This window comes from Drosophila ananassae, chromosome 3R (assembly GCF_017639315.1).
Source record: "Drosophila ananassae strain 14024-0371.13 chromosome 3R, ASM1763931v2, whole genome shotgun sequence".
In the NCBI taxonomy this organism is placed as follows: Eukaryota; Metazoa; Arthropoda; class Insecta; order Diptera; family Drosophilidae; genus Drosophila; species Drosophila ananassae.
The window spans coordinates 12,311,412-12,337,422 of NC_057930.1; the positions used below are offsets into that span (position 1 = coordinate 12,311,412).

A 26,011-nucleotide genomic window follows, 5' to 3' on the forward strand; every position below is an offset into this window, starting at 1 on the left:
CGTGCGAAGCGTAAAGCGGAAATGACTACGGTGATTATCTTAATTGCTTCTCACGGTTCGCGCTTGAATCTCACGCGCAGTTTCTCATTCTCACTCCCACTCATTCCTCTCCGGCTCTGCCACTTCTCCGTATTCCATTCTCCATCTCTAGGCCCCGGCTTTTCCGGCTCCGTTCTGGCCTGCTAATCCTTTTGGCTCTTCTGCTCGAAATTTGAATTTTAAGAACGCTCATTATGCGCCCAAAAATTTCGGGCCACGAGGTCCTCACGTCGGCAGGGCCGTGATAATTTTAGACAGCCCACCCCTCCTTCCGGCCCAAGCCATCCGACGGAGAAATTATTGATTTTGAAGGTGCTAATAAAATAATACTTAGTTCCATGTGACACTTATTGGCGAATCGTGGAAGGATTTATTGCATTAGGGGGGCCATAATAATAAATTTGATGATTGGGAACTTGTGGAGCTTATTGCCCAGTGAATGGTGCATTAATTTCTCATTCTAAAGCATTTTAATACAAGTTCGTAGAGCAATAATTAAATAACACAATAATAACTTCCACTCTGCCGCATCTTTTCGCTTTTCTTTACTTCTAACTTAAGATTTAAATTTAAATATTTTTAACCTCCTCGTATTGTTCAACACTATCCTTTTTCGAGCCGTACATTATGCGACAGCGCCCCCTATTCGATGATTTCAAAAAAGCTGAAATACTGAAAGCAAGCTGTAAGGTAGATCCCTTTTATTCATAAGTCATCAATGTTTTAAAACAAAATATACAAAAACCGTCTTGTCCAATATTTTTTTAACAAATGTTTAATAAATTCCCAGTTTTTTAACACAAACTGCCATTCTATCAAGGACACAAAATTAAAGACATAACATCAGTCAAGAAGAGATTTTTCCAGGATACTGGTGATATTACTGGTGATTACCAATTTCATCGCTCATCTAGTCGAAGGATCAAAGGACCTCTGTGCTAAATGTCAAATAGATACAGTTTGTGAATATTTCAAATTTGGCATTCAATTTCAGAGTATAGTACCCACCAGACGGCAAAAAAAAAACAACCCTTTTAATTTTAAAATTTTAAATTTAAAAAAAATTTCATAAATTGAACAACCGAAGCAGATGCACCAGAGGATTATACTTTCCGCCCTCGAATCACAATGAGCAGCCAGCGATCGAAAAGTATACAGAAGGAGCGGAACTGCAATGCCACGCCGGCACCCGGCATCATCCTGTGGCATTCAACGGAACAAATGCCTCCAGAGACGCCCCTCATACCCAGTCCCTACGAGATGATGCGCCATCGCAACTGTAAGGCCGCCAAGTTCACCCAAGGGGAAAAGTACCCAAGCATCCGTTCTCCCCAATCCAAATGTAATTACCCAGAATCCATTGCCAATGTGGAGAGAGTCCTTGAGGCGAGCCAGTACTGCATGCCCAACATGGTGAAGGATGATGCCCTGGCTATGTGGGACCAAGCCGACAACAAGACTAACCTCAAGTACTATGGTGTGGGTGATCCCTTGTACCTTCCGGAGGCTGTGAAATTCAATAGAACACTGTCGAAGAGTATGCAGTTTGCCAGCATGAAGGCGAAGAGGAAACCACCGTCGCCACCTCCGCCTCCGCCGCATCCTCCGCAACCGGCACCCGTATGCCAGCCCTACATCCTCAATCGCGATGCCCTGAAAGCAGAGCTCCAGAAGATGCCCACGGTCCAGAGGAAGCTGCAGCCCAAATCGGCCTTCGAAGCACTGTACTGCAACAAGGTGGTGGATCCCAAGGATCCCTTCGGAGTGAACGAAGATGCAACGATTATAAGTCTGCAGGATGCTCTCGATATGAGGCGTACAGTGAAGCCGCCGAAGCACGGCCTGAGGCGTCACCATTGGTACTGTCCCCCCATTTGTGGCGAGACTGAGAACTCCTGCACCGCCTACGAGTGGGCTAAGTATAATCTGAATCCCAGGCCCTACGACGAAGAGTTCCAGAAATGGTACGCCGACCAGTTGTTCCCGAAAGAAGAGGAGCCCCACGACTATGACCAGCTCTATGAAAGATTTCTGAAATGTTTCGACATGAAACCGTTTCCCGATCCCGACTGCGTGGCCATGCAGAAGTGCTGTCCGGATATGTTCAAGGGTGATGATCAAGGCAAGGGCGGAGGCTCCGGCGGTGGTACTGGCGATGGTGGGCACGGAGGAACAGGTGGTGGACCCGATTTGGGCGATGGAGGAGATAAAGGTCCGGGCAGGCCAAACAAACCAAGACCTGGTAAGCCAGGAAAAGGAGGAGATGGAGATGGAGACGGAGCCGATGGCGATGGCGATGGCAAAACGGGTAAAGATAAAGGGGACGGATCAGGGAAGGATAAAAACAAGACCGACAAGGAGAAGGACACGGGTAAGGACACCGGTAAGGACACCGGTAAGGATACGGGTAAGGACAAGGACAAGGGTAAGGACAAGGGCGATGGCTATGAAGGTGACTCCTCCAGTAGCAAGCCTGATAAGAGCAAAGATAAGGGCAAAGATAAAGACAGAGATAAGGAGAAAGATGTGGACAAAGATAAGGGCAAGGGAAAGGGCAAGGAGCCGCCATCCCTACCACAACCAGGATCCACTCACTCCGTCAAGACCCCAACTGGCGAAGGCAGTAGGGGTTTGGGTAGTGATACTTTCGGAAGCCGAGACAACTATCGGCCAGGATATACCAAGCCAAAGCCGAAGCCGAAGCCGAGCAAGGGCAAGGGAAAAGGCAAGGGCAAGGGCAAAGGGAAAAAGGAACCCCCAAAACCGGAGGAGCCTGCACCGCCGAAGTGCCCACCATGTCCGCCCGATGGCTGTCCCTGTGCCATCTGCGACTGCCTGTATCCCAAAAAGGACGAGGACTCCCCGATAATGAAGTGTCTGATGCGCAAGGACAAGGAACGGCAGCAGCGCGAATACCTCAGGATAATGCGGCATCGGGAATATGTGAGATGCCGGGCCGAGTACCATACCTACTGCCAGCACAGAACGGATCCCATCGTGGTCGATAACTGTTTTTGCAAGGATCCCAAGATCGCCGACTACTGCGACTGCCTGGGCGCTCTGCAAAGCCTCCAACAGCTCCTTGGAAAGAAACTGAATCCGATCGTCAACAACGAGCTGCTCTTCAATCTCGACGACCTGCGTGCTCGGATCGCCCAGCGGATGTGCGACTGCCTCTGAGATCGTCTGTTTTGCATATCGGGTTTTACATTTTATATTTAACGAGTCGAACTGTATATTTTTTGCCCCCAAATTGTGCCATTGTACAAAATATAAAAGTGTATGTAATTTAAATGCCTATTATAGTCCATGGGAAGTACTGGGTGTCATATTATAGACATTATAGAATCCGCACCTTGAAAACCCAGTTCCCCTATCTTTATCTCTCAAATTATCCTCAAATCCTAAACCCGAAACCCCCATTCGAATATCATGAATGACACCTAAATTTAAAAATAAAAGTATTTTAGTTTGGTTCTCTTAGTTTTTATATATTTTTGAGACCGTATTGAAAAGAAAAACGAAATAGCCATAAACACAAAAAATCCCTATAGCCACATTAATGGAGAGACTGAAGAACCCGCAGCCTCGGCTCAGGGGCGGGCAATGTGGGGGTGCAGCCTCACAGGACATTCAGCTGAAGCTGGAGAGCCAGGGATGGCCAAGGCCATCTACCAGACCTCGTAAGAATCCATTACCCCGGCTTAAAGGCGGACAATGTGGGTCTATTCCCTTGCTGGACCCCCAGCTAGATCTCTTATGCCAGGAATGGCCATTGATCCGCCCTCCTAAAAAGAGTCCTCCGAAGAACTCACATCCCCGGCTCAAGGGCGGGCAGTGTGGGTCTATACCCTTGCTGGACCCCCAGCTAGACCTCTTATGCCAGGAATGGCCATTGTTCCGCCCTCGTAAGAAGAGTCCACCGAAGAAATCGCGACTTAAAGTCGAACCATGTGGGGCTGTGTCTTCGCAGAACCCTCAGGAAAGGGACTTCAACTACGCTCTTAAGAAGAGTCCACTGCCCACCACTTCCGAGTGGGTGCGTTGGACGGTTAGCAAGGTCTACCAGGAGAAGACCCATTCCAGCCAAGCCTCATCTGCAAAGGGCAAAGATAAGGCTCCCCGATCCAAAAGGCGTTCTCGTAAGCAGAAACCCACCGTCGATGCCGAAAAGCCCAGCAAGTGTTCCCATTTATTCGAAAGGGGCAAGGATACCCTGGCCTGGTATGGAATAGGATCTGATGAGAAGAGTCCCGAGGCCATGCAGTTCAACAGGAAAATGGCCAAAAGTCTCCGAGCAGCCGGTCTAGTGGCAAAGCCCCCAGAACCAAAGAAGGTCAGTGGCCAAAGAGAGCTTTCGGACACCTTGTGCCTCAGAAAGGAGCTTGAGAGGATGCTGAAGATAAGGAGCCGACCCGAGACAGTCTCTGGAAGCACCTACCTGTCCAGCAAGACCAAGACCAAGCCAAAGACAAAAGAAAAGGCAAAGGAAATTATAAAGACAATGGCAAAACACAAATGGATATCAAAAAGCAAAAAACCAATTGCAAAGAAAAAAGCAAACACAAACAATAACAAAAAAGTAAATACAACAAAAGAAAACATATCAAAATCAAACGCAAAAACAAAAGAAAACACAAAAGCAAACTCCAAAACAAAAGCAAAATTTAAAGCAAAGCCAGGGGAGAAGGTAAAGGCCAGGACGATGATTCAGATCCGGATGGGGAAACGGACATGGGTGCCGGCGAGTGTCCTCCGGGTCTGATCAAGGATTTCCCTGTGCCATCTGCGAAAGTATCCCCGAAAGGAAAGAAATCTCCCAAGAGATCAGGCATTTAAGACGGATAATCCTTGGATCAGTATTCAAAGTAAGACCTGGTCTTTTATTGTGATCATCTTTTAAGCACAGTGCGTTTTACATTTTATATGTGTCGAGTCGATCTGTAATTGTTTCCCCACAAATTGTATAATAATAAAATAGTTTATATGATATAAGGTGTATTTTATTTCTAGGGTTTTGAGGGGATTACTTTAAGGGTTCAATCAACTAAATATTGTGGGGAAGTACCGGGTATCATGTAGTGACTATACAAGTACTATAGTCTATAAACACAATCATATCCATTTTTGATTTTCTACGACAGGATTTTTTCTGGGTTTTGAGTGGTAGAAGATATATAAAATATAACAAGTGTCCTTCATGGATCAAATAATATATTTAATAGTAGGGAGAGAGTATTTTGGGACTGCCTACAGCGCTGCAGATCAGTAACAGGGGGATACTCAAAACCCACCAAGAAACCACTGCCTAATCATGGCAACCTGACCAGGATAAGGACCGTAAAACTTAAAAAAAGTAAATGGTTTCTTCGAAAAGATTAAAAGAAATCTTTTCCCCCATCTAGTAGTCCAATTGTGAACTTTCAAATCATCCTCCTGAAACCCTAAACCTCGAAACCTCATTCGTATATCATGTGTTAGTCTAACAACACCTAAATTTTAAAACAAGCTTGTTTTAGTTTGGTTCTCAGATTAAGTTTTTACCTCGATAGACGCTGTAACTTAAAAAAAAAAATATATAACGGACCCGAATCGGACCTGGAATAACTGTAAATATTATCACAATGACGGGCAGAAAGAAGTATACGCAGCGTCGACTCATGGGCGGACAGCGGGGGTCGATTGCTTCGCAAGATCCCGAAGCGGCAGAGCCAGAGGAGTGCCAGGAACGGGACATGCTGAACACATTTCAGGACGATCCACCGACCATGTACCAGTGGGCGCGGTGGAAGAACTGTAAGACCAGCAAGGTCTACCAGCAAGAGACCTATCCGATCATCCGGCCTCCGATCTCAAAGTGCGGCGACCACCTAACCCTCGGCTACATCGACGACGCTCTGGAGGCCAACAAGTGCGGACGACTGTTCGACATGGGCAAGGACGACATACTGGCCGTATGGAACGATAGTCCCCGCAAGGAAACCCTATCCTGCTATGGTATCGATGGCGGGATACCCTCTCCCGAGGCCATACGCTTCAATAGAATAATGGCGAAAAGTCTCCGGGTAGCCAGCCGTGTGCCCAAGCCACCGAAACCCTACGTAAAACCCGATCGCACCTGGCGCAAGAAGGTACCGGATCCGAGTGGACCCTACGTCTTGGATCGTGATTGCCTGAAGATGAAACTGGACAAGATGCCCAATGTTCTGAGACAGTTGAAGGCCGAAAACGCCTTCACGTGGCTGCACTGCCCACCGCCCGCTAATCTGGAGCATCCCTTCGAGGACGATGGTGGTCATCCGACGATATCGCTCACACAAGCCCTGGACATGGAGAAGCCGCCGAAGCCGCCCAAGAAGCAAAAGAAGTATTTCTATTGCCCGATGGATTGCGGTGAGCCGCAGAATAAGTGCACCACCTATGAGTGGGCCAAGTACAAGATGGATCCTCGGCCCTACGACGAGGAGTTCAAGCGGGAAATGGACGCCTACAAGGAGCCCAAGGAGCCGGAGCCCCGCAACTATGATGAACTGTACAAGGCACTCGTACCGTGCTTCGTCCAGCAGCAGGACGGCAACGATATGTGCGAGGCCTATGAGAAATGCTGCAAGGATCCGAAGGACCCGCCCACCGTCGGTTGCGGCGAGTTCGGGCCCGAGGGAGCTGGCGGAGACGGTAAGTCCGGCGATGCCAAAGCTGATGACGATGACCACAAAGATGGCAAGAGGCGGTCATCCTCAGATAGGAAACGGGGGGATGACGAAGATGATGGGGGGCGTAAGAGAGGTAGGAAAGACAAAGACAAAGACGGTGGCGATGGCGATGGGGGTGATGGGAAAGAGAAGGTGGTTAAGGAGAAGGGCGATGGTGGCGGTGATCGTGGCAAGGGCAAGGACGGCAAGGTCAAGGAAAAAAAGGAAAAACCTAAAAAGGAAGAGAAGATTCCGGAACCGGAACCGCTTCCAGAAAAGCCGGAGGAACCGGTCAAGGATGAAGGGAAGAAGGATGGTTATAAAAAACCTCCCAGGGAACCCGCCAAGTCCATAGACGATGGCGATACCAAGGATAAGCCCAAGGTTGAGAAGAAAAAGAAGAAAAAGAAGGTCAAGAAGGACAAGGACAAGAAGGACAAGGAAAAAAGCGAGGCTGGCGATGGTGATGGCGTGAAGGACTGCCCCTGCGAGATCTGCTGCCAGACGACCAAGGAAGAGGACACGCCGCTCATCAAGGAGATGCGTCGCCTGGACAAGGAGCGCATCCTGAAAGAGTATCTGCGGCGGATGCGCCATCACCAGTATATGGAGTGCCGGGAACCGGTATACCCAGCTCCTCCCCACAAATGCGATCCCATCGAGTGCAATACGGCGTTCTGCGGCAACAATCGAATGCAGAAGCACTTCGAACGCGTCCAGGCCCTCCAGCAGGTCGAAAAGGATCTGCTGGGCCGCAACCAGGAGGGGGACACAAAAATCGTCAAGAACCTGAACTGCCTCCTTCGCCGACTCTGCAACCGCCTCACTCAGGGTGGTTACTGTGGGTGAGGCACTTGAGTCTCCAGTGCATGTGTCGCCACGTGTCCTTATCCCGTACCTGTTCCGGCAATCCTTAAATGAGTCCAAGTTAATCGAATACGTTTTTTCTGTCCCCAATGTGATTTTTTTAGTCAATTTGTACAGTTTAATAAATTTGACTAGATTTTGAACTCGCTTGGCTTGTGCTCATTTAAGGATGGAGGGTTGAGGGATAGGGCTTTTTGGTTAGGAGGGGAAAACATATTTACATTCATAGTATATTATAGTATGTATAGTATAGATAGTAGCCATAGTAGTTTATTATTCTCCAATATCCTTTCAAGTCAAATATCTTCTCTTTCAGGTAGTTTTTTAAAAAGTTTCTGTTGAATTTTTATATAATTCATTCTAACAATATTAATACTCAATACTACTACTCAAACTTGAATCATCATATATTCATAATATATCTACAATCTATTCATACTCTATCCATACTCTATCCATACTATATCCACACTTTATTATATGTTCCATTAATCCATTCTATATCATTACTCATACTTCATAATTTATTATTCATAATTTATTTATACTTTATTCATACTTTATTAATAATTTATTAATTTTTTATTCATTCTCTATCCAAACTATCACTTATTTCTTCTCTAAAGAGGTTATCCCTTTTTGTATTACCATTTTCTCCAATGTCCTTTTTCTAAAGTTTATATTTCATCTTGATATAGGTACTTTAACCCAAAATCTAAGCATTTAAATTAATTTACTTGAATATTATTTTGTAGTATATTGTTCAAAGTAACCGATAACAAAAACTACTCTGTTCGTGAAAGCCTTTTTCCATTTCATCATTTTACCCGAGGCTCGTTTCGGTTCGTTTCTGGCCCGCAGGATGAACTGAAAGGAAAACAAAACTCATTTGGCTCTGGCCTTGGGGCCCGGCCCAACAAAAATATGTTACCAACAAACAGAGCCGCAACTGCAACCATTATCGGGGCGGATGGTGGGCGTGGCCCTAGGCCGAACAGTATGATTTATACGGAAAATAGAAAGCTGAAAGGAGCGCCACTCCCCACGACGAAGGAACTCGACGAAGGAAATGACGCCCAAGGACTTTCCTTTGGAATAATTACCATAATGGGTCCGGGAATGCTACCAAAAAAAAAAAAAAACGAAACAGAATCGAAGAAGCATTTATGAAACTTTAATTTGATAATGTTCCATAGAAAAGATTGGGATTAGGTTTTGAATTTTGGGTTAAGGGCTGAAATTTTGTAGTTAAAAAGTTTTCAAAGCGGTTACATGGCAAATGCTTTTGAAACGAACAAAAGCAAGAGTCGAAACATGTTGCCTTGTCATTGCCAAGATAAATGTATTAACTTGCCACACATACTGGTATCTGGTAGTAGGAGGGATGGGTATGGGAGTGGGCGGGAGAGTCGCACACAATGAGCCAAGTCGTGCCATGAAAAGAAAATTGTGTAAAACCGGAAAACGCGTGACGCGAACGAGGGAGAAACTTGCAACCCACACACACTCACACACATGGACACACAATGGGGTACTGATTCCAATTCCGGGTCCAAGGATGAGGACACACGACGCACAAGGCACGTGACTTGGCTGGGCAATCTAAAGCGGTTACTTCAATGGCAGATTACCTGGGCTCTAGTCCTGGAAAATCAGTTTTGTCCCCAAGTCCTTGCCCCAAGACCTCCTAGGCTTCAGTTCCCGTAATTGGCTTTCAATTGCTACTGTCCAATGCCAATCGAATACAATTGGTTCGAATGCCACATACTTTACTCACAGATTTCTCAAACGTAGTTCTTGGGACTCTTTTTTTATACCCTTGCAGAGGGTATTATAATTTTGGTCAAAAGTGTGCAACGCAGTGAAGGAGACATCTCCGACCCTATAAAGTATATATATTCTTGATCAGGATCACCTCCTGAGTCGATATGAGCATGTCCGTCTGTCCGTCTGTCCGTCTGTCCGTCGGTCCGTCTGTCCGTCTGTCCGTCTGTCTGTTTCTACGCAAACTAGTCTCTCAGTTTTAAAGCTATCGAGTTGAAACTTTGCACACACCCTTCTTTCCTTTGCAGGCAGTATATAAGTCGGAACGGCCGGGATCGGACGACTATATCCTATAGCTGCCATATAACTGATTGATCGGAAATGCCATAACTTTGGTGTTTTTTAAGTTAGAGGGTTGGGAGTTTCTACACATGTTATATTTGACCAAAATATCTTATGTACAAAATTTCGTAAGGATCGGCCGACTATATCCTATAGCTGTCATAGAACGATCGAAATTGGCATAACTTTGGTGTTTTTTAAGTTAGAAAGATGGGATTTGGTACAGATTCTATTTTGGGGAAAACAATCTGATCTGCCAATTTTCATAAGGATCGGCCGACTATAAACGATCCGCTATATATCTAATAAAATAAGATGGGTGGCGCCACTTAGCGGACTGCGACTGAACTGCAAGGGTATATCAACTTCGGCTCCGCCCGAAGTTAGCTTTCCTTTCTTGTTTTTTTTTAAAACAGACTCTGATATAAAACTCTTTAATTATTTTAAATCCTTGTTGAACAAGGAATACTGACAGGATACATTTTCCCGGGACATGAGAGTTGAATATACTTCCCGACATAATGACATATTTATTACGCTCGTGGCAGGACAGATTAATTAAATATTCCATCCCACAAATTCTCATTTAAGAAGCATGCGTGATAAAGCCCAACAAATTTCCTGTTTTTCCTCCTTAATTTCAGTGAAATGCTTCTGCAAATCGGATTGCTGTTGCAAACGAAAGAAGGGAGGAGCTGCCTGCCACGAAAATGAAGAATCCGAAGGGCAATCCTGTGAAGAAGTCGACAAGGATCCAGTACACGAAGGACAATTATTGGGCGAGGGGAATCAAGTGAAGGATTGCCCAGAGGACCTCTGAAAAAAACAAAAAAAAATATGAAGTATACGCACCTTGGGCTTCTTGGCATATTGTCCTGTCCGAACATCTCGTATGGTGGCTATATCCAGGATGTCCAGCTCGTTGTTCTGATCGACCCAATAGAGGAAGAAACCCTTGGCATCGACGCGCATCGTCACCGGCGTCCCAGTGCCCGAGTCCTGAAAAAAAAACATGAAAAATTTAGGAGAAAATGGATCAAACACTGAGAACCAAAGGCAAAAACAGGCTCCATAAGGACTAACTAATGGCAGATGTGATAAAAGAAGCACTTATTCCACAACTCCATTTTATCCGATTCGGGTCCAATAAAGACATAAACATGATATAACGTACAAATGAATGGAGAGTTTGATTTATTTCTTGATTTATGTTTTCACATATAAATGACTTTAATTATTTCAGAAAATTACAACGAAATGTGGCAGAAAATAAATATTTATAGACATTACAGTATAATTAAATTACAGACATAAAATCGTAGAAATTATAAACAAGAGTCTATTCCATAAGACTTTATAAATTTTCCAATATTTTTCCTTTCAAACCTAAACATATTTAGTGAAAATTTTATAAAATATCTAGACTTTGAGTCTGTGTATGAGAGTTTATTGAACTTCTCATCTTAATGATTTCATTCTGGCCGATTTCTCATCAGAATTGGCCGCAAAATGGACAACACTTGCCAGCGCAGTCTGTCGTCTGTTATTTCTGCTTATTATTTAAGACAAATAAAATGCTTCTCTGCCCGGCAGTCATAAATATTTAATACTCCGGACCGTCATATATCCATATCCATTCATAAAAGCGATTGGGAGGGGAAAACGCGGAAGAGGAATGCGAAATTGTGAAAATGTTTCCCACTCGCAGCTGGCGATGCCAACCAGATGTGGACCAATCCCCCCACGCTCTCATCCTCGCCCTCGCCTCGTTTGGAAAATGAAATATTTTTTAATTTTTAAGTATGCATGCAAATTGAAGGGAGCCAAAAAATCTGGCAACCAAACGAATGAATGTCTCGAGAAATTCGCGTTTTTTTTTCTGCGCTTCTTGGAAGCGAGTCAAATAACGCGTTAAATGGTGCGAGGCAAATGAATGTTTATCCAGGGTGGCCGGGGGGTCTGGTGTCGTCCTCTGGGGTGGGTCTCCCTCTAGGGTGGAGTAAAGTCAACCCAGACAACTTGCAACAAAAGCACGCTAAATGTGTGTGCAACAAAGTTGGCGAAAAGTGCGGAATGGTCACGCAAACTTGACTCCCCAGAATGTCAACAATGTTGCCTTCTAAAAGTCACGGTCGATCATTAAATGGGGGAGAGGGTTTATTATTATATTTTATGGATAGAAGAAATAAGATGTTGAAGCTTAAAGATCTTGAAGCCTCTTAATCCTTTAAGAAACAAATAATTGATAACTAATCCTTGAAGTCAAGCCATGTCCCTAAAATGCAACAAGTATTATTTTCCCACCAATTATGATTCGCTTGATACTCCTCCATGGCCTTAACTTTTATCAAATCCCATTCATCCAAGTGGTAATTTAAGACCCATCGCCCCAGAGGCTTTTGAACCAGCGGCAGTCACTACCTTTCACGCGAATTTTATCCTCAAACCCCGGGGTCCCACTCCAATTAGTGGGCGGATGAATTTCTTGACCCCGGCACTGGTACTGCCACTGGCTCTGGCACTGGCACTGGCCCATTAAGATTAGGGAATGTTCGTTGTTATGGCCAGAAATTGATGAGCACTGAAATACTCGTTACGAGCATATTTAATTCGCGCTGCCACAAGTTCATTATCCTTTCGGTTTTCGGCTTGGCTTTCGGGTTATTAGGGTTTGGGTTTAATGAACCCACTAGGTGCCAAAGTGGCCTGCCTGGCATTCGTTCCTTCGATTCATCCTTCGAGAGGCGATTGGATGGAGGAGAGGGCGTGTCGGGGTTCGGCCCTTAATAATTGAAATTGAAAACATCCACTCGGAGGATTCCCAGTCCACTTGTGATATTCAATTAGGCGCATATTTTCTTGGGATTTACAGGATATTTGCAGTGGGGGAGGAGAAAGGGTTCAGCCATCGCTAATTGGAGCCCGCAATCCCCAGGACTCGACTCGGTCCCTTCCTTTCACTAATTACTGGAAAACTAATCGAGTGGCCCCGGCGAAGGGGCGAAGTTCGTTAATTCAATTTCAATATTCAAATGCAAAATTCAGTGGAAATCCAATAAATGCAGGAATTGTGTGCGAATTTCAGTTTTCAGTTCGTGACTGGCCCTGAAAGGCTTGAGTTAAAAGTGACTGCCACTTGACACGCTTCTCAAATATTAAAAGCCACCACTTGCATACAAGCGTGTATCCGTAATTGTATGTACATATCTGTATCTCTGTATCTGTATCTCTGTATGGTGTATCTTGTATCTGTATGTTGTAGTGGTGTGCGTTTAGGATACGAGCGATTACATGCATAATTCAATTCGTGTAACAGTTGGATCTGACTCCCTGCATGTTGGTTCGCCATTATAGAAATCGCTAAAAGGATGCCACACCGCACTCGGAGTGACAGAAAAGGAAGAAAAAGGATAAATGCCAGGCAGCAGATGCTCCACATATTACAGTTCACTGAGAGAAAACCTAGCCATTTAATATTAAATATTTATACCCTTGCAGAGGGTATTATAATTTTGGTCAAAAGTGTGCAACGCAGTGAAGGAGACATCTCCGACCCTATAAAGTATATATATTCTTGATCAGGATCACCTCCTGAGTCGATATGAGCATGTCCGTCTGTCCGTCTGTCCGTCTGTCCGTCTGTCCGTTTCTACGCAAACTAGTCTCTCAGTTTTAAAGCTATCGAGTTGAAACTTTGCACACACCCTTCTTTCCTTTGCAGGCAGTATATAAGTCGGAACGGCCGGGATCGGTCGACTATATCCTATAGCTGCCATATAACTGATTGATCGGAAATGCCATAACTTTGGTGTTTTTTAAGTTAGAGGGTTGGGACTTTCCACACATGTTATATTTGACCAAAATATCTTGTGTACAAAATTTCATAAGGATCGGCCGACTATATCCTATAGCTGTCATACAACGATCGGAATTGGCATAACTTTGGTGTTTTTTAAGTTAGAAAGATGGGACTTGGTACAGATTCTATTTTGGACAAAATAATCTGATTTGCCAAATTTCATAAGGATCGGCCGACTATATACGATCCGCTATATATCTAATAATATAAGATGCGTGGCGCCACCTAGCGGACTGCGACTCAACTGCAAGGGTATATCAACTTCGGCTCCGCCCGAAGTTAGCTTTCCTTTCTTGTTCCAACCTAAAAATGAAATATTTCAAAATGAAATATTTCAATAAGCTACTAAAGCTTATTGAAATTGCTTTTAAATTACGCCTTCTTTTTTAATAGCTCATTAAAATTTTGCAACATCATTAAACTGGCAATGACCGCAAATTCCGCCAGACTCGTGCTAAAATTTAAAATCAAACAATTGCTTTGCGATTACAATCGGGCAGTCTGAGGGTGATTGACTTATAGGCGATTTTGTGGTTGAGTGGCAGATATTTTAATTTTCATTTAAAAGCCAACAAATCAAGAGGAATAATAATGATATATTATAGATTTCTTAATCCTTCAGTTATATAATATATTTTTTCCCAGTGCTTGAGATTCCCATTTAGAGGATAGAAATAAAGCAACACCCATGGCTCACATCTGCCGGTGACAATTGTCACACGCCATTCTTCCATTCGACTGTCAATCATGCTTAGAGCACTGAAATTTCTCCTGAAAGGATGTCCCTAAGATCTCTGGGTACGAGTGCCCCAGTGCATTAGGGAAAGCATTAAAGTTGGTTGGTATAGAAGGATATGCAAATGCTCTTGTTACACAGGATATGTACATAGCTATCCTGCCATCCTGGTGCCTCAACTATCGTAACGAGTTTAAACAGCTGTTGGCTCAAACTACATGCAAATTATATCATAAAATATGTAACCACTTGAGTCACTGTTACCTGTTACTTTACCCTTGCCTTTACTCCACCTCCCCCTCTGCTTTCAGGACACCTGAGAAAGTTTTCCCGGGACTCGAGAACTTTGCCTGCCACTGCTGGCACTGGCACTTGGGCTGCCACTACAACTGCTGTTGATGTTTCCCAAAAGCAGGTTGGGGAGAAATTGGACTGGAGATGAACTAAAGTCATCTGGTTGTCGGGCTCTGACGCTGAACGCACCCCGGGAGGTCGACCCCGAGCTCAGAAATTAAGATTGATGTGCTCTGTGAGCAACGGAAATGGAAAATAAAGGCTTAAACCAGCTGGAAACCTTTCGATTTCGAGGAAAGACAGAAGACAAAGGACTATATATTTATTTTCAAGATAAAAAAAACTTAAGAAACCACTTTTCTTCTCTCCACTATTAAAACAATTAATAGTCTTATCTTTCCACTTGAAAATAATATTCCCTTTGACACCAAGAGTCCCAGACACAAGCTGATTATAATAGTCTAGATTTTGTAGATTTTCTATCTTACTATAACTATAGCTTTTATAGTTTTCCTCTCTATAAATAATAATAATAATACAACACGCCTAGGCATGCAGGTCGTCACCTCGTGGACTTCCGTCCACAGTGATTTAATTACTGGCGCCATCCTAATTAAAAGCACTTGAAAAAGTTGTTTAATCTAAGTAGAATATAGTTAGGGTTAACCCACTTCAAGAAGATCTATAAGAAAATCTAATAATGTTGAAAAAGCTTTATAAAGATTCTCTTTCTTAGTTATTTAATATTTGAGTTATTTAATCCAAACTTTAAGCTATAATCTATAATCCCTACCCTCGACCTTCGAAATAACCCATCCTGTAATGCTCATACCTACTGCATTTAGTCAGCATTATAACTGATTCGATTATATATTAGTGGCTGATCGTAGATCGTAAATAATAGTTCAATTTTGTCCAATCAGCCGTCCACTTATCGGACAATAAAAACACACAATGCTCATCGATTAGATTGGTTTTTTGGTTCTGTGTTTTAATGCACAACAAGAGTATTACGCAAAGAATGATAGTTCCAGGTGCTCCCTAGTTCAGCTGGTAGTAGGCGGCGATCACCTGGTAGATCCAGCCCACGTACGAGGTCACCGAAGTGTAGACCGTCGGCCGGCTGGCATAGCCGCATGGCACATAGCTCCAGGAGGCCAGACCCACCAGTTCCGCGGGTCCATCGATGGGCCAGTAGATGAGCGGATTACCGCCATCTCCATAGCAGGTCTTTATCTGCGAACACACCTGTTGGTTGCTCAGCGGAGCGTCCGAGGGCAGCAGTTCCTGGCAGGCATTCCTATTCAATAGAGGGGCGAAGGCGTATTTCAACTGCTTGGAGTACTCGTCGTTGTCCACGTCGGTGAGTCCCCAGCCGTAAACCGCCGTGGTCTTGTTGGAGTAGTCATCGTCGATATCCGGCAGTGCGATTTGCTGAACCCGAGCCGAGAAAACAAAGCTCTCCGACACGTGAAGCAGGGCAATGTTGTCGCTTCCAGCCTCACCCGTAAAGGATCTGTGCTTCGACACGAAATCCACATAACGCACTTGGGCCGATGTCACGTTGGATCTGTCGGTGATTCCCGCGTAGACTGGAGTTCCCAGGGCATCTCCGTTAAAGTCCTCCAGCTCCTTGACGCAGTGGGCGGCGGTCAAGAGCCACTTCTTTCCAATGATGCTGGCGCCGCACAGGTGGGTGTAGGTGGCCCTGGTCAGGGACAGGGAGACCAGGTAGGGCACATTATCCACTCCCTGGACATCATATCCGTCGATGATCAGGGGCTGGATCTCCACGGGCACTTGCTCCAAGTGCTTGACAGTCAGGTGGGCGGGAAAGTGCGGAATGTTGGCGGCTCCGGCCAATGCCAAGAGTGGCAGAAGAACGTAAAGTGGCGATAGCATTTGAGGCACCTACTGATACGGGGAGTACTACGAAAAGTCTAAACGGTGGGCCCGAAACCAACTGGCTTTTTATGGAAAAAATTTAAAAGCTTTTTGTTATCAGGAGGAAGAGAGAATATCCCTTAAAAAAGTTTTAAACTGCTTTCAGAACTAGTTACAATCTATCGTATAGATTTTTTTTATAGAACCCCTATATCTATTAGTAACTATAATTAAATAAAATCCACTCTCCACCATCCAAAAACAATGAATATAATTTTTTACTTTACAAAACGCTAGCCTAATTGGTTTAAAAATGCGCATAAAATTGAATTAAAAGTAATGCCAGGACGGTAATGGCCCCTGGGACTGATTCTGTCCACGGCACGCAATGGGGCATCCTGCCACATGCCCCTTGTCCCTTGCCCCCTGTCCTTTAGTGGCAAATATAAAACAAAACATGCAATTACCCTCGGAGCTGGGAGCAACGTTGCATACACTTTCGTGCACATCCATGCACATAATCGCCGCACTGTGCCGGCCAAGTTAGTTGCCTCCGAGTGGCATTAAGGCCCCACATGCCCCGTCGTGAGTTTGTCGCTTGGAAATTGTTTACGCAAACGTGTGGTCATTTCGGAGGGGGGCTGGTCCTGGAGGGGGTCCGGCCTGGGTATGCTCCATGAAATCCACTTTTAATTGGCTTAGACGGGTCGTGAGTTCCGTGTCGGACTGGGATGGAGTTGAGAGGTGGCTGGGGGTCAGTATTTTTAGCATCCTTTGAGACCCGCACTGTGACCTTGTCGTGTCAACACCTCAGTTTCCGCAAATTACGCACACCCACCTGCGTAAATCCCCAAGGACCGTAAAAATCCACCACCTCATACCAAAATACCAATTAATACAAATGAAATTAACTAATCCAATATTGACGATTAAAGGATACAGGATTTTTTTATTGATTTCAAAAGTGCCAGTGACTGGGTATAACCCATGTTCCACGTGCCCAGGGCATTTCCCAGCGGAACTTAAAGGCACTACCAGGTTTACTACCAAGGTTAGGCCTCCTTATCGTCTGATCCTAATCAATACAGACGAAATTAACTAATCACTCCTAAGCCAGATACGAATCGTAAATCTATCTACTAATCTTGACTGGGGTGTCGAGTATAAAAGCTGGAGGCGACTCTGAGGAACCTAGCACTTCCTGCACTTAAACACAATGAAGCTGATCGCCGTGACCCTGCTCGTTGCCCTGGTGGCCGCCGCCCAAGCCGGACGGATCACCGACCAGCTGGTCAAGCTTGTCCCAAGCTTTGCCACCGGTTTCGTCATCAATGGCACTGAGGCCGAGCCACACTCCGCTCCCTACATCGTGTCCCTCAGCAACAGCTTCGAGAAGCACTCGCACATCTGCGGCGGCACCATCATCGGCCACAGCTGGGTCCTAACTGCTGCCCACTGCATCTCCAAGGCCGAGGGCATGAGCGTCATCGCCGGCCTGCACACCCGCGCCGAGGTGGACGAGAACACCCAGCACGTTCAGGTTGACTTTGGCCGCGTCCACGAGAAGTACACCGGTGGTGTGGGTCCCTATGACATCGCCATCCTGCACGTCGACACACCCTTCGTCTTCAACGAGAACGTCTCCCCCGCCACTCTGCCCGGCCGCGAGCAGGTCCATGAGGGTGAGAGCCACCTGTACGGATGGGGCCAGCCCAAGTCGTACATCTTCACCGCCGCCAAGACCCTCCAGACCATTACCGCCGACATCGTGAACTTCGAAGAATGCCAAGCTGCCCTTCCCGAAGACGCTCCTCTGGCCGAAAGCAACATCTGCTCATCCTCCCACCAGCAGAGCAAGTCGGCCTGCAACGGTGACTCTGGCGGTCCTCTGGTCGTTGAGTACCCCGACATTCCCTCCGAGCTGATCGGCATCGTCTCCTGGGGCTACATTCCCTGCGGACTGGCCCAGATGCCCTCTGTCTACACCAAGGTGTCCTCTTACGTTGACTGGATTGCCGACATCCAGAGCGCCTACTACCGTCTCTTCTAAGCGGGAGGAGGAGCGGGTCTGTCGATAGACCTACTGATCTAGGGGCGGATGGCCATCACTTTGGATCATAGCCATGATCGATTGTTGAATAAATTCATCCGACTAAAAATAATTTGTTGATTTTAAATGCGAATGGGTTAATAGTTTCATTAAGGAATGATTTTGGGTCTTCCTGTTTAAGTTTAGTGAAAGCCTTTTTATTTAAGGATTTGCAAAATATAAATAGCATGAATCTAAACTACTTCATATTTTTATTCTTTAAGATTATAGAACTAAAATATCATATGAAGTGATATCTAATATATTATCCCTCAAAGAAAAAGACATTTCATTGTGAAATACCTTTTCTTAACAAGATAATCTATAACTTTAATTAATCTTATTATTTTCCCATAAGAATCAACAGGTTTATTTATACTACGATAGAAATAATACCATTTTCTAATCTTAAAAGTGAGAAAGAAAATTTCAACCGAAAACGAAATAATATGATATAATGGCCAGAATGAAAGTTCAGTCTTTGTTTGCCAACTTTTGCCCTGTAAGGCTTAAGAATTTATGATGTCTGATTACCATCGAATCAATTGATAATCTCGACTGGATTTTGGGCCCGTCCAGTCCACCGTTTGCCTCCTGATTTATGAACTCTATTATAAGCTCAGGAAAAGCACAGACTTTTGGAGGCGTGTGCCAGCGATTGAGGTTCCAGTTTTGAGAGTCATGCACTCGACCAATCAAAGCGCCCTCGAGTGGAAGCTCCTTATCGAAAAGATAATGAAAGTACTGGACTAAAATCGGTAAAGTCGTAAGAGAAAGCTCGAAAAGCTCCGATTTATTTAACAACATGTTGCTGAAGTTCTGATGCTTCATGATACAATAATAATAAGGGCATATAAACTGAAAATAATACTAAAAAATAAAGGATGAGTAACTTCTTATATTAACTATTTGTATAAGTAATAGTTCCTTTCTATTTCCTCTGTTCTCTAGGAAGATTTGGGTACTCCAATTCCAATGTATTTATTAATCATTATAAATATAAATAATAAAATATTTTAAATTATAAGCTAGAATAGGGAGAGATCAATTTATGGTCCCTTATTGTCTGGTTCATTCACATTAGTCTTATCTTATCATTGCGAATAGTTTCCGAACCACTAACTGTCTTTCAATAGACAGTGTTCTAGTGTTTTATGATCAACATTGACCGGAATTGATACAATAAATTACTCCAAAACAAAGAGTGCGAAAAATCGAAGACAAAGTGGGTCAAAAATCGACGGGATCCAGACTGATCGGTGACTATTTTTTACGAGTATTTGAAGTGGATGCAGGCGCCTTAAAAGATTGTTTTTTAATCAGTCAACAGCTCCGGACAATGGCAGGACAAAAGCTGGGCCGTATCGGGGCCAAGAATAATGCCGCTTCAGGATCGTAAATCTCTCGATACCCCTAAGCACTTTTGATAACGATAGCAAGGGGATCTCTGAGTGGGTATTGACTTTCTAGCTATATAAGGTACTCTTTCAACTGGCATAAGAAACAAACTGCAACAGCAATTCCAACACGCAACATCATGAGACAATTTGTGGTTCTATTGGCCCTGGCTGTGGCCACCGTTACGGGCAGCCTGATCCCCCAGCCGGGATTCCCGGAGGGTCGCGTCATTAACGGAGAAGCGGCGAAGGTCGGAGAGGCGCCCTTTATTGTCTCACTGCAAACACCGCAGGGATCGCATTTCTGCGGTGGATCCTTAATCGCCGAGGATCGTGTCCTCACCGCCGGACACTGCATGACTTCCTCACACTTCTTGGTTGTGGGCGGAGTCAATGATCGGACCGACCAGTCGAATGCCCAAGTGAGAGTGGTGTCGAACTCCAGCCAATACGTGGTCCATAAACAATACAGCGGTAGCGTGGGTCCCTACGACATCGCCATGATCCACCTGGATGAGCCCTTCAATCTGAACGCTGTGGCCCGCGACGGCAGCTATCCGATGGCTGCCATCGATCTGCCCAGCAAAAACTACCAGGGAACCGGCGACGGCACCCTCTACGGCTGGGGACGCGACTACTGGGGGGCTGTGCCACTTGTTCTGCAGAAGCTGGACACCGACATTGTCGACTCGAAGACTTGCGCTGATGAACTGCCCTCCAACAGCAAACTCCACGAGACGAATGTCTGCAGTCATATCAAAGGAAAACCGGACGGAGCCTGCAACGGAGACAGTGGCGGTCCAATGGTCCAGGGTAACACGCTGGTGGGCATCGTATCCTGGGGATACACTCCCTGTGCTACCACCACGTATCCCTCTGTCTATACCGATGTCGGCTGCTATATTGATTGGATTGCCGAGCAGTCGGCGAAATTCCGCTCCTAAGCTTATAAACTCTCAATAAATAAACGAACATTTTTTACTATATAATTATTAATTAGAAGATACTTTTAATAGAAAAAGTTGGGCTCATATTAAAATTTATGAAGCTAATGGCAGTTTAATATATTGTTGATATACTGCTGAGATTTCCGGGAAATTATTACCCTGGTTATAATTAGAAAATAAATAAAGTTTCAACAGCTTTTCAGAACCATTATAAATTAAGAATTAAACAAAAAGTTAAGCTTTAAAAGTTGTTTAGTGAATTTTATACTTTTTAGATATTAAAAAGATGATTAATGCCCAAAAAAGCCTTCTATGACCTCCTTTTTTTAGTGAAAATTAACATTCTACTCACATCGTCCCATCGAATAAACTTCTCTCCATCTTGCAACGCTTGTGGCACCTCCACACTGGCCGTGGAAATGTAGGTTCCGCCGGCACTCATCATCCTGGCTCCTTTGTAGCTGCCTCTTTGATTTTCGGGTGCACTATTTCAGTGGCTCTCCAATTTTTGGATGCCTGGCTGACTGGTTTTCTGGTTAGTTCTACTCCTCCTCCAATTTGCCTCCCTTTTTTTTCTGAGGGATTTTCTGCGGCTTCGGGTTTCCGTTTAGCCGCTGCTCGAAAATTCCGCTTCTAGTGATGAGGTTGCTGGTTGTGTTGTTGTTGTTGTTTGTGTTCTCCGGATGCATACAAATGACGCCATGGTCCTGGTCCTTGTCCAAAGAACGATTCCTGGACGTGGTCCGGGGCCACAATTAGTACGGCGTTGTTTTGGCCAAGCGTCCAGCGCCCATTGACTGCATTCTGTGGCTTGATTAAAATTCCTGTCCCGTAAACGTGAGGGTTACTGAAATTTCAGAGAAGAAAATAGCATGTAAGTAAAGTGCTTTGTTTCAAAAAAAATGGTTTTTAAAAAGAGCAGGAACACAGTGACATTTATATAATTTTTTTTCCAAATTTGTATTCCCCTAATTAATCTGAACTTTTAACACTCTAAGCTATTTATTTAAACTTTTTTTGTATCAAAAACTAAACAATAGATTTTACATTTGGGAATACAAGTTTTTATTCAAAATAAATACTTTTTGTACTGCAATAAATCTAAAAAATTTGTAACACAGTTTCCTCTCAGAACCCTGAAGGAAGAGAAATGAATCTTTTAGGAATTCTTAGGGGAGCTTTTAATATGCAAGCATAAGAGTTTCGAACTCTAGTCTCTACTGTAATTTTTTGCCAGAAATACAAAAAAAACATAATATAAATAGGGACATAAATATCACATAGTTTCCTTTAAAACCACTGCACGAAGAGCAATGAATCCTTTAGGAATTCTTAGAAGAGGTTCTTATTCAAAAACATTCGAGTTTCGAACTCTAGTCTTTACTGTAATTTTTTGCCAGAAACACACAAAAGACATAACATATATAGGAGCCCCAGTTGATTAGCGATTCCCTGAAAGTCTCTCTGGCCTTTGTCTCGTTTTCGGTTTTCAGTTTTCGTTTGCGTGTCAACCTGATTACGAGTCCCCGAAAGGTCAGAGAAACTGGGGTCCGGGTTACAGATCCCCTGACAGGCTTCCACCATTCAGAAAAACGGCACCCATTCATCGACGACCAGAGCTCATTCAGAGCTGGGCTGGCTTTTGTTTGTTATTTTTGGACTCCTGTCGCTGGCCATTGTGCTTTCCGATCCCTGCCCCTTGTAGTTTTTGTTCGGTTTCGGCTTTTTGTATTCAGCTGCACTTCATTTATGCAGGAAACCCATTTTTTCTCTTTCGGTTCGCTAATTTGGCGCAAAAACATTTTCTGGGAATTCAGTTTTCAATTAGCCTGCCGGACCTTTTGGCCTTTAGATCTCCCTCACTCTCTCGTTAAATATAGACATCCGGTCCACTTTCGGAACTTGACTCGAACTGAACCCAGTGGCTCGGTACTATATTTTTGGACATAATCCACTTAGAACTACTAAGATGTTGGCTTATCCGCAACCGCACATTTGCGGTGGGAAAGTGCAAGGAATATATATGTATGTATTTGGAATGGAAATCCAGCACACGTGACTCTATTTTGGCCCTGTCATAACCACTTTTGGCCAAGTCCGCATGGAGAGACCGAAACTGAATCTGAGACACAAGTAGAAACTAAAAACAGAAGCCCACCAGCCAGCCAGTAGTTTACGAAAAAAAACTTTTAGCAATCCAAACAATCCAGAAACAAGTCACCCAACCCCTTACAAAATTCAGACCAGGGCACTGAGAAAAAAAGCATAGACTCAGACTTAATGTCTTATAAAATATGACTTCAATTAAAATACACAACAGAAACTATAGATTTAAGCTATGAGTTTGGGGCTATGTTATGGTTTAAGGTTGTATAATATCTATACTTTTCTTTTAGGTATGATGGTTCACTCTATAAGAAATAAATTAGTTTAATTATACTTTCCAATTCCCTAATAAAATTTAATTTATATTTATTTTTCTCAGTGCTCTTGTCTCATCTCACACATGGCTTCTGAAAGTTTTTCGCGCATAAAGGAAGTCATTTGTTTTGTATTTGTTGCTTTCGCAAATAGAATTGAATTTTGTGAATTTATTTTGCCGTTTTCCATGCCATTTTCCTTGCCATTTTCCCCAGCCATTTTCCCTCTTTTCAAATTGAGTTTGAACATCATAAATTTTCAGCCATCGAAAAGGGGAAGTAATTAAGCATTTTCATTCTGTTTGTGTTCCGATTGAGTCGAATTCCTGGTGTGGTCTGGTCTATGGTGTCTAGGGTCGTGTGTGCCAAATGGATTTTGGATTTTCGGATTCGATATCGAAAAATGGCTGTTATCGTAAGTGGAAATTCGGGAGATGGCAGTTCGATTTTTCCTCATTTCCATGCTCTGTACGCTTTTTGTTCGTTTTTTCTTTTCATTTTTCTGACTGTTTTTTTTCTTTGCAAATCGTTTTAAGTGTTTTATGGCAAACGGGAAAAAAATTTATTGCAGGCAATTTGCAGATGTACCCCAACGAGTGAGTGTGGGGGACACACTCGGCTACCGGAGGATACGTAACGGAAATCACAGCGGCAACACACAGATTTCAAGTGACTTTTCCCCATCGCTCTGGCTTTCTCTCTCTAAAAAAAAAAGCGAGATAGAGCTAGCCCATGAATCATGTATGCGACAGAAACAGAAACAAACAAACAGAGCAACAAAAAAAAAATGGAAAATGGGGCAGTGGCGGATCCCCTGCCCCATAGGTCCAACAGGGGGAGAGGAGTGGCATAAATCAAAGCGCCGAGTCAAAATATGTTTTCCTTTGGCAAAGGTTAAACTTTGATATATGCTGCCAGCCAGAGACTGCCAGTGTACTTGTTACTGGATGGTTAATGGCGGGCTTTCGGTTCATCTGGTGCTGGGCATCGCAATTTATGGATAGTCAACAGCCATGTCGAAGTTTTAGATTGCATTTTATGCTTTTGAGTTTTTAAAGATATATGTTTTTGGGGGGAAAATATTGTAGGATATTCTAAAGAGGGTAGAGCAACTATTAAAGTGTTTATTTATTTATTTTATTATTTAAGATTCTTAAAAACTTTGAAATAATTTGAGTATTATTATAATATATTACAATACTAACATTTTATTAATTTTTACTAATATATTACTACAATAAAATATTATAATATAACACCATTAAAAAGTTTCTGAAATAGATCACACATTTATTTCTATAAAATCATACATATATAGCTGAAATCTTAGTTTTAATCAAAAATATCTTAAATAAAGGACATAAAAAACTAAAACTTGTTATCTACAATATATTAATATTACTTTTTATAAAAAAAAATAATATTTTACCTCCTCATTTATCCAATATTTTAATAAAACCATCCTCAAACTACATACAATTAATAAAACCTAATGGAGTGGTTTTCACAAAAAAAAAAGGAAGAGAAAAATGCCACCACTTACTCATATTATTAAATTGCATGCTTTCAACTTTTCAAAATTAATTTAAAAAGTATAAACTTAATCGGCGGTCGACAGAGGTCCTGTCTGTAGTGTGCCTGTCCTGTGTCTTCTGGTAAATTGTTTTCTACCCGGGGGAATGGCTTTTAAGTACCTGCACCTAAGTGTCCATTTAGTTCATGGGCGACTTTTGTAAATGAATTGGGATGCCCGACGCGTCGGTGGCAAGAAGAAGGTCCTTGTTTCTCTCTAGGGACCTGCCAGCTTCCCCATGCTGGCATTCTTCCGTTTCCGTGAAAAGTGCGGAAGTTGCTTGTCAAACGGCAATCTTGGCCAGGACACACACTTACACTTACACTTACACTCACAGTCACATACAGGGACATACACCAACATGATAATCAAATCAAGGCGCCAGCTATTTGGTTAATGTGCATGACAGCGTTGCTGAGAAAAAGAAAATCAGGATACAAGGGTATAGAGGGGCAGAGAGAGGAGAGGGGGAGTGAAAAGCTGGGAGTGAAAATGCTTAAAAGTGAAGCTGAAGAGCAAAGAAGCAGCAGGTGAGAGTCGAAAGATAAGAATTTTGCCAACCAGGCGGCAGACATTTTTGTATAGCATGCTTTTAGGAGCGACAGTGGCCCTGTCTTCATTTTTTTCTCTCCTCCTCCTCCGCCATTTGCTCCTCCTTCTTCTTCTTCATACTCGCGCGCGTAAATTGCAGCGACAGCCTGTGGCGCTCTCTTGTATCCTGTATGTGTCAGTGTGTGTGTGTGTGTGTGTGTACTGACTATAATTTCATTTGTGGTACATAAAACTTTGTCAGGCTTCATCTCTTCGGGGCCAAGAAGAACACCATGAGGGCCAGAAGAGAGAATCACATTAAACTAATTGCTTTAGCTTGTCATTGCTATTGCTATTGTTGTTGTTGTGTTTGATTGTTAGAGCTTTTAGGCAACGAAAATTCTATTTACTTTTTAGGCCAAAAATGGTTTGTCAGCCAGCATTCGCCAGCCATTAAAAATTTAAAAGCCACCATGTCTGACACTAAAGTGTCTTCTCAGACTTGATGGCTCAAGTGGCAATTAATATATTACAATTTTTAGTGAAAATTCAAACAAATTTCTTAACAGTTTTTAAT

The 26,011-nt window shown here is 43.6% G+C and overlaps 6 protein-coding genes across 12 annotated transcripts in view; 4 read left to right on the forward strand and 2 right to left on the reverse strand.

The window, feature by feature from the left end:
- LOC6503337 (1-phosphatidylinositol 4,5-bisphosphate phosphodiesterase classes I and II) overlaps positions 1-26,011 on the reverse strand; it is a 54,341-nt gene that overhangs the window by 16,336 nt on the left and 11,994 nt on the right. For all 6 annotated transcript variants that reach the window (XM_044716358.1, XM_044716359.1, XM_032455259.2 and 3 more), the window contains 2 exons: positions 21,263-21,757; positions 10,557-10,703 (listed from right to left, as the gene is read on the reverse strand). In XM_044716358.1, coding sequence (XP_044572293.1) covers positions 10,557-10,703; positions 21,263-21,355 — 240 coding nt within the window. In that variant the 5' untranslated portion in view covers positions 21,356-21,757. The remainder of the gene's footprint in view (positions 1-10,556; positions 10,704-21,262; positions 21,758-26,011) is intronic.
- On the forward strand, positions 776-3,495 carry LOC6507467. The gene has a single exon (XM_001965348.4). The coding sequence runs from the start codon at positions 1,168-1,170 to the stop codon at positions 3,217-3,219; it is 2,052 nt and encodes a 683-aa protein (XP_001965384.1). The 5' UTR covers positions 776-1,167; the 3' UTR covers positions 3,220-3,495.
- Positions 5,499-10,885, forward strand: LOC6507489. 2 transcript variants are annotated; one of them, XM_001965350.4, is made up of 2 exons: positions 5,503-6,714; positions 10,349-10,885. In XM_001965350.4, the coding sequence occupies exons 1-2, from the start codon at positions 5,664-5,666 to the stop codon at positions 10,522-10,524; spliced, it is 1,227 nt and encodes a 408-aa protein (XP_001965386.2). In that variant the 5' UTR covers positions 5,503-5,663; the 3' UTR covers positions 10,525-10,885. The 2 variants fall into 2 exon arrangements, with proteins under 2 accessions (XP_014760615.1, XP_001965386.2); XM_014905129.3 differs by lacking the exon at positions 10,349-10,885 and having other exon boundaries at positions 5,499-7,741.
- On the reverse strand, positions 15,559-16,541 carry LOC26514683 (chymotrypsinogen A). Its single transcript, XM_014905168.3, has one exon. The coding sequence runs from the start codon at positions 16,493-16,495 to the stop codon at positions 15,635-15,637; it is 861 nt and encodes a 286-aa protein (XP_014760654.1). The 5' UTR covers positions 16,496-16,541; the 3' UTR covers positions 15,559-15,634.
- On the forward strand, positions 17,644-18,639 carry LOC6507500 (lectizyme). The gene has a single exon (XM_001965351.3). The coding sequence runs from the start codon at positions 17,694-17,696 to the stop codon at positions 18,525-18,527; it is 834 nt and encodes a 277-aa protein (XP_001965387.1). The 5' UTR covers positions 17,644-17,693; the 3' UTR covers positions 18,528-18,639.
- On the forward strand, positions 20,080-20,952 carry LOC6507510 (lectizyme). The gene has a single exon (XM_001965352.4). It carries the CDS (start codon positions 20,104-20,106, stop codon positions 20,905-20,907), a length of 804 nt encoding a protein of 267 aa, XP_001965388.1. The 5' UTR covers positions 20,080-20,103; the 3' UTR covers positions 20,908-20,952.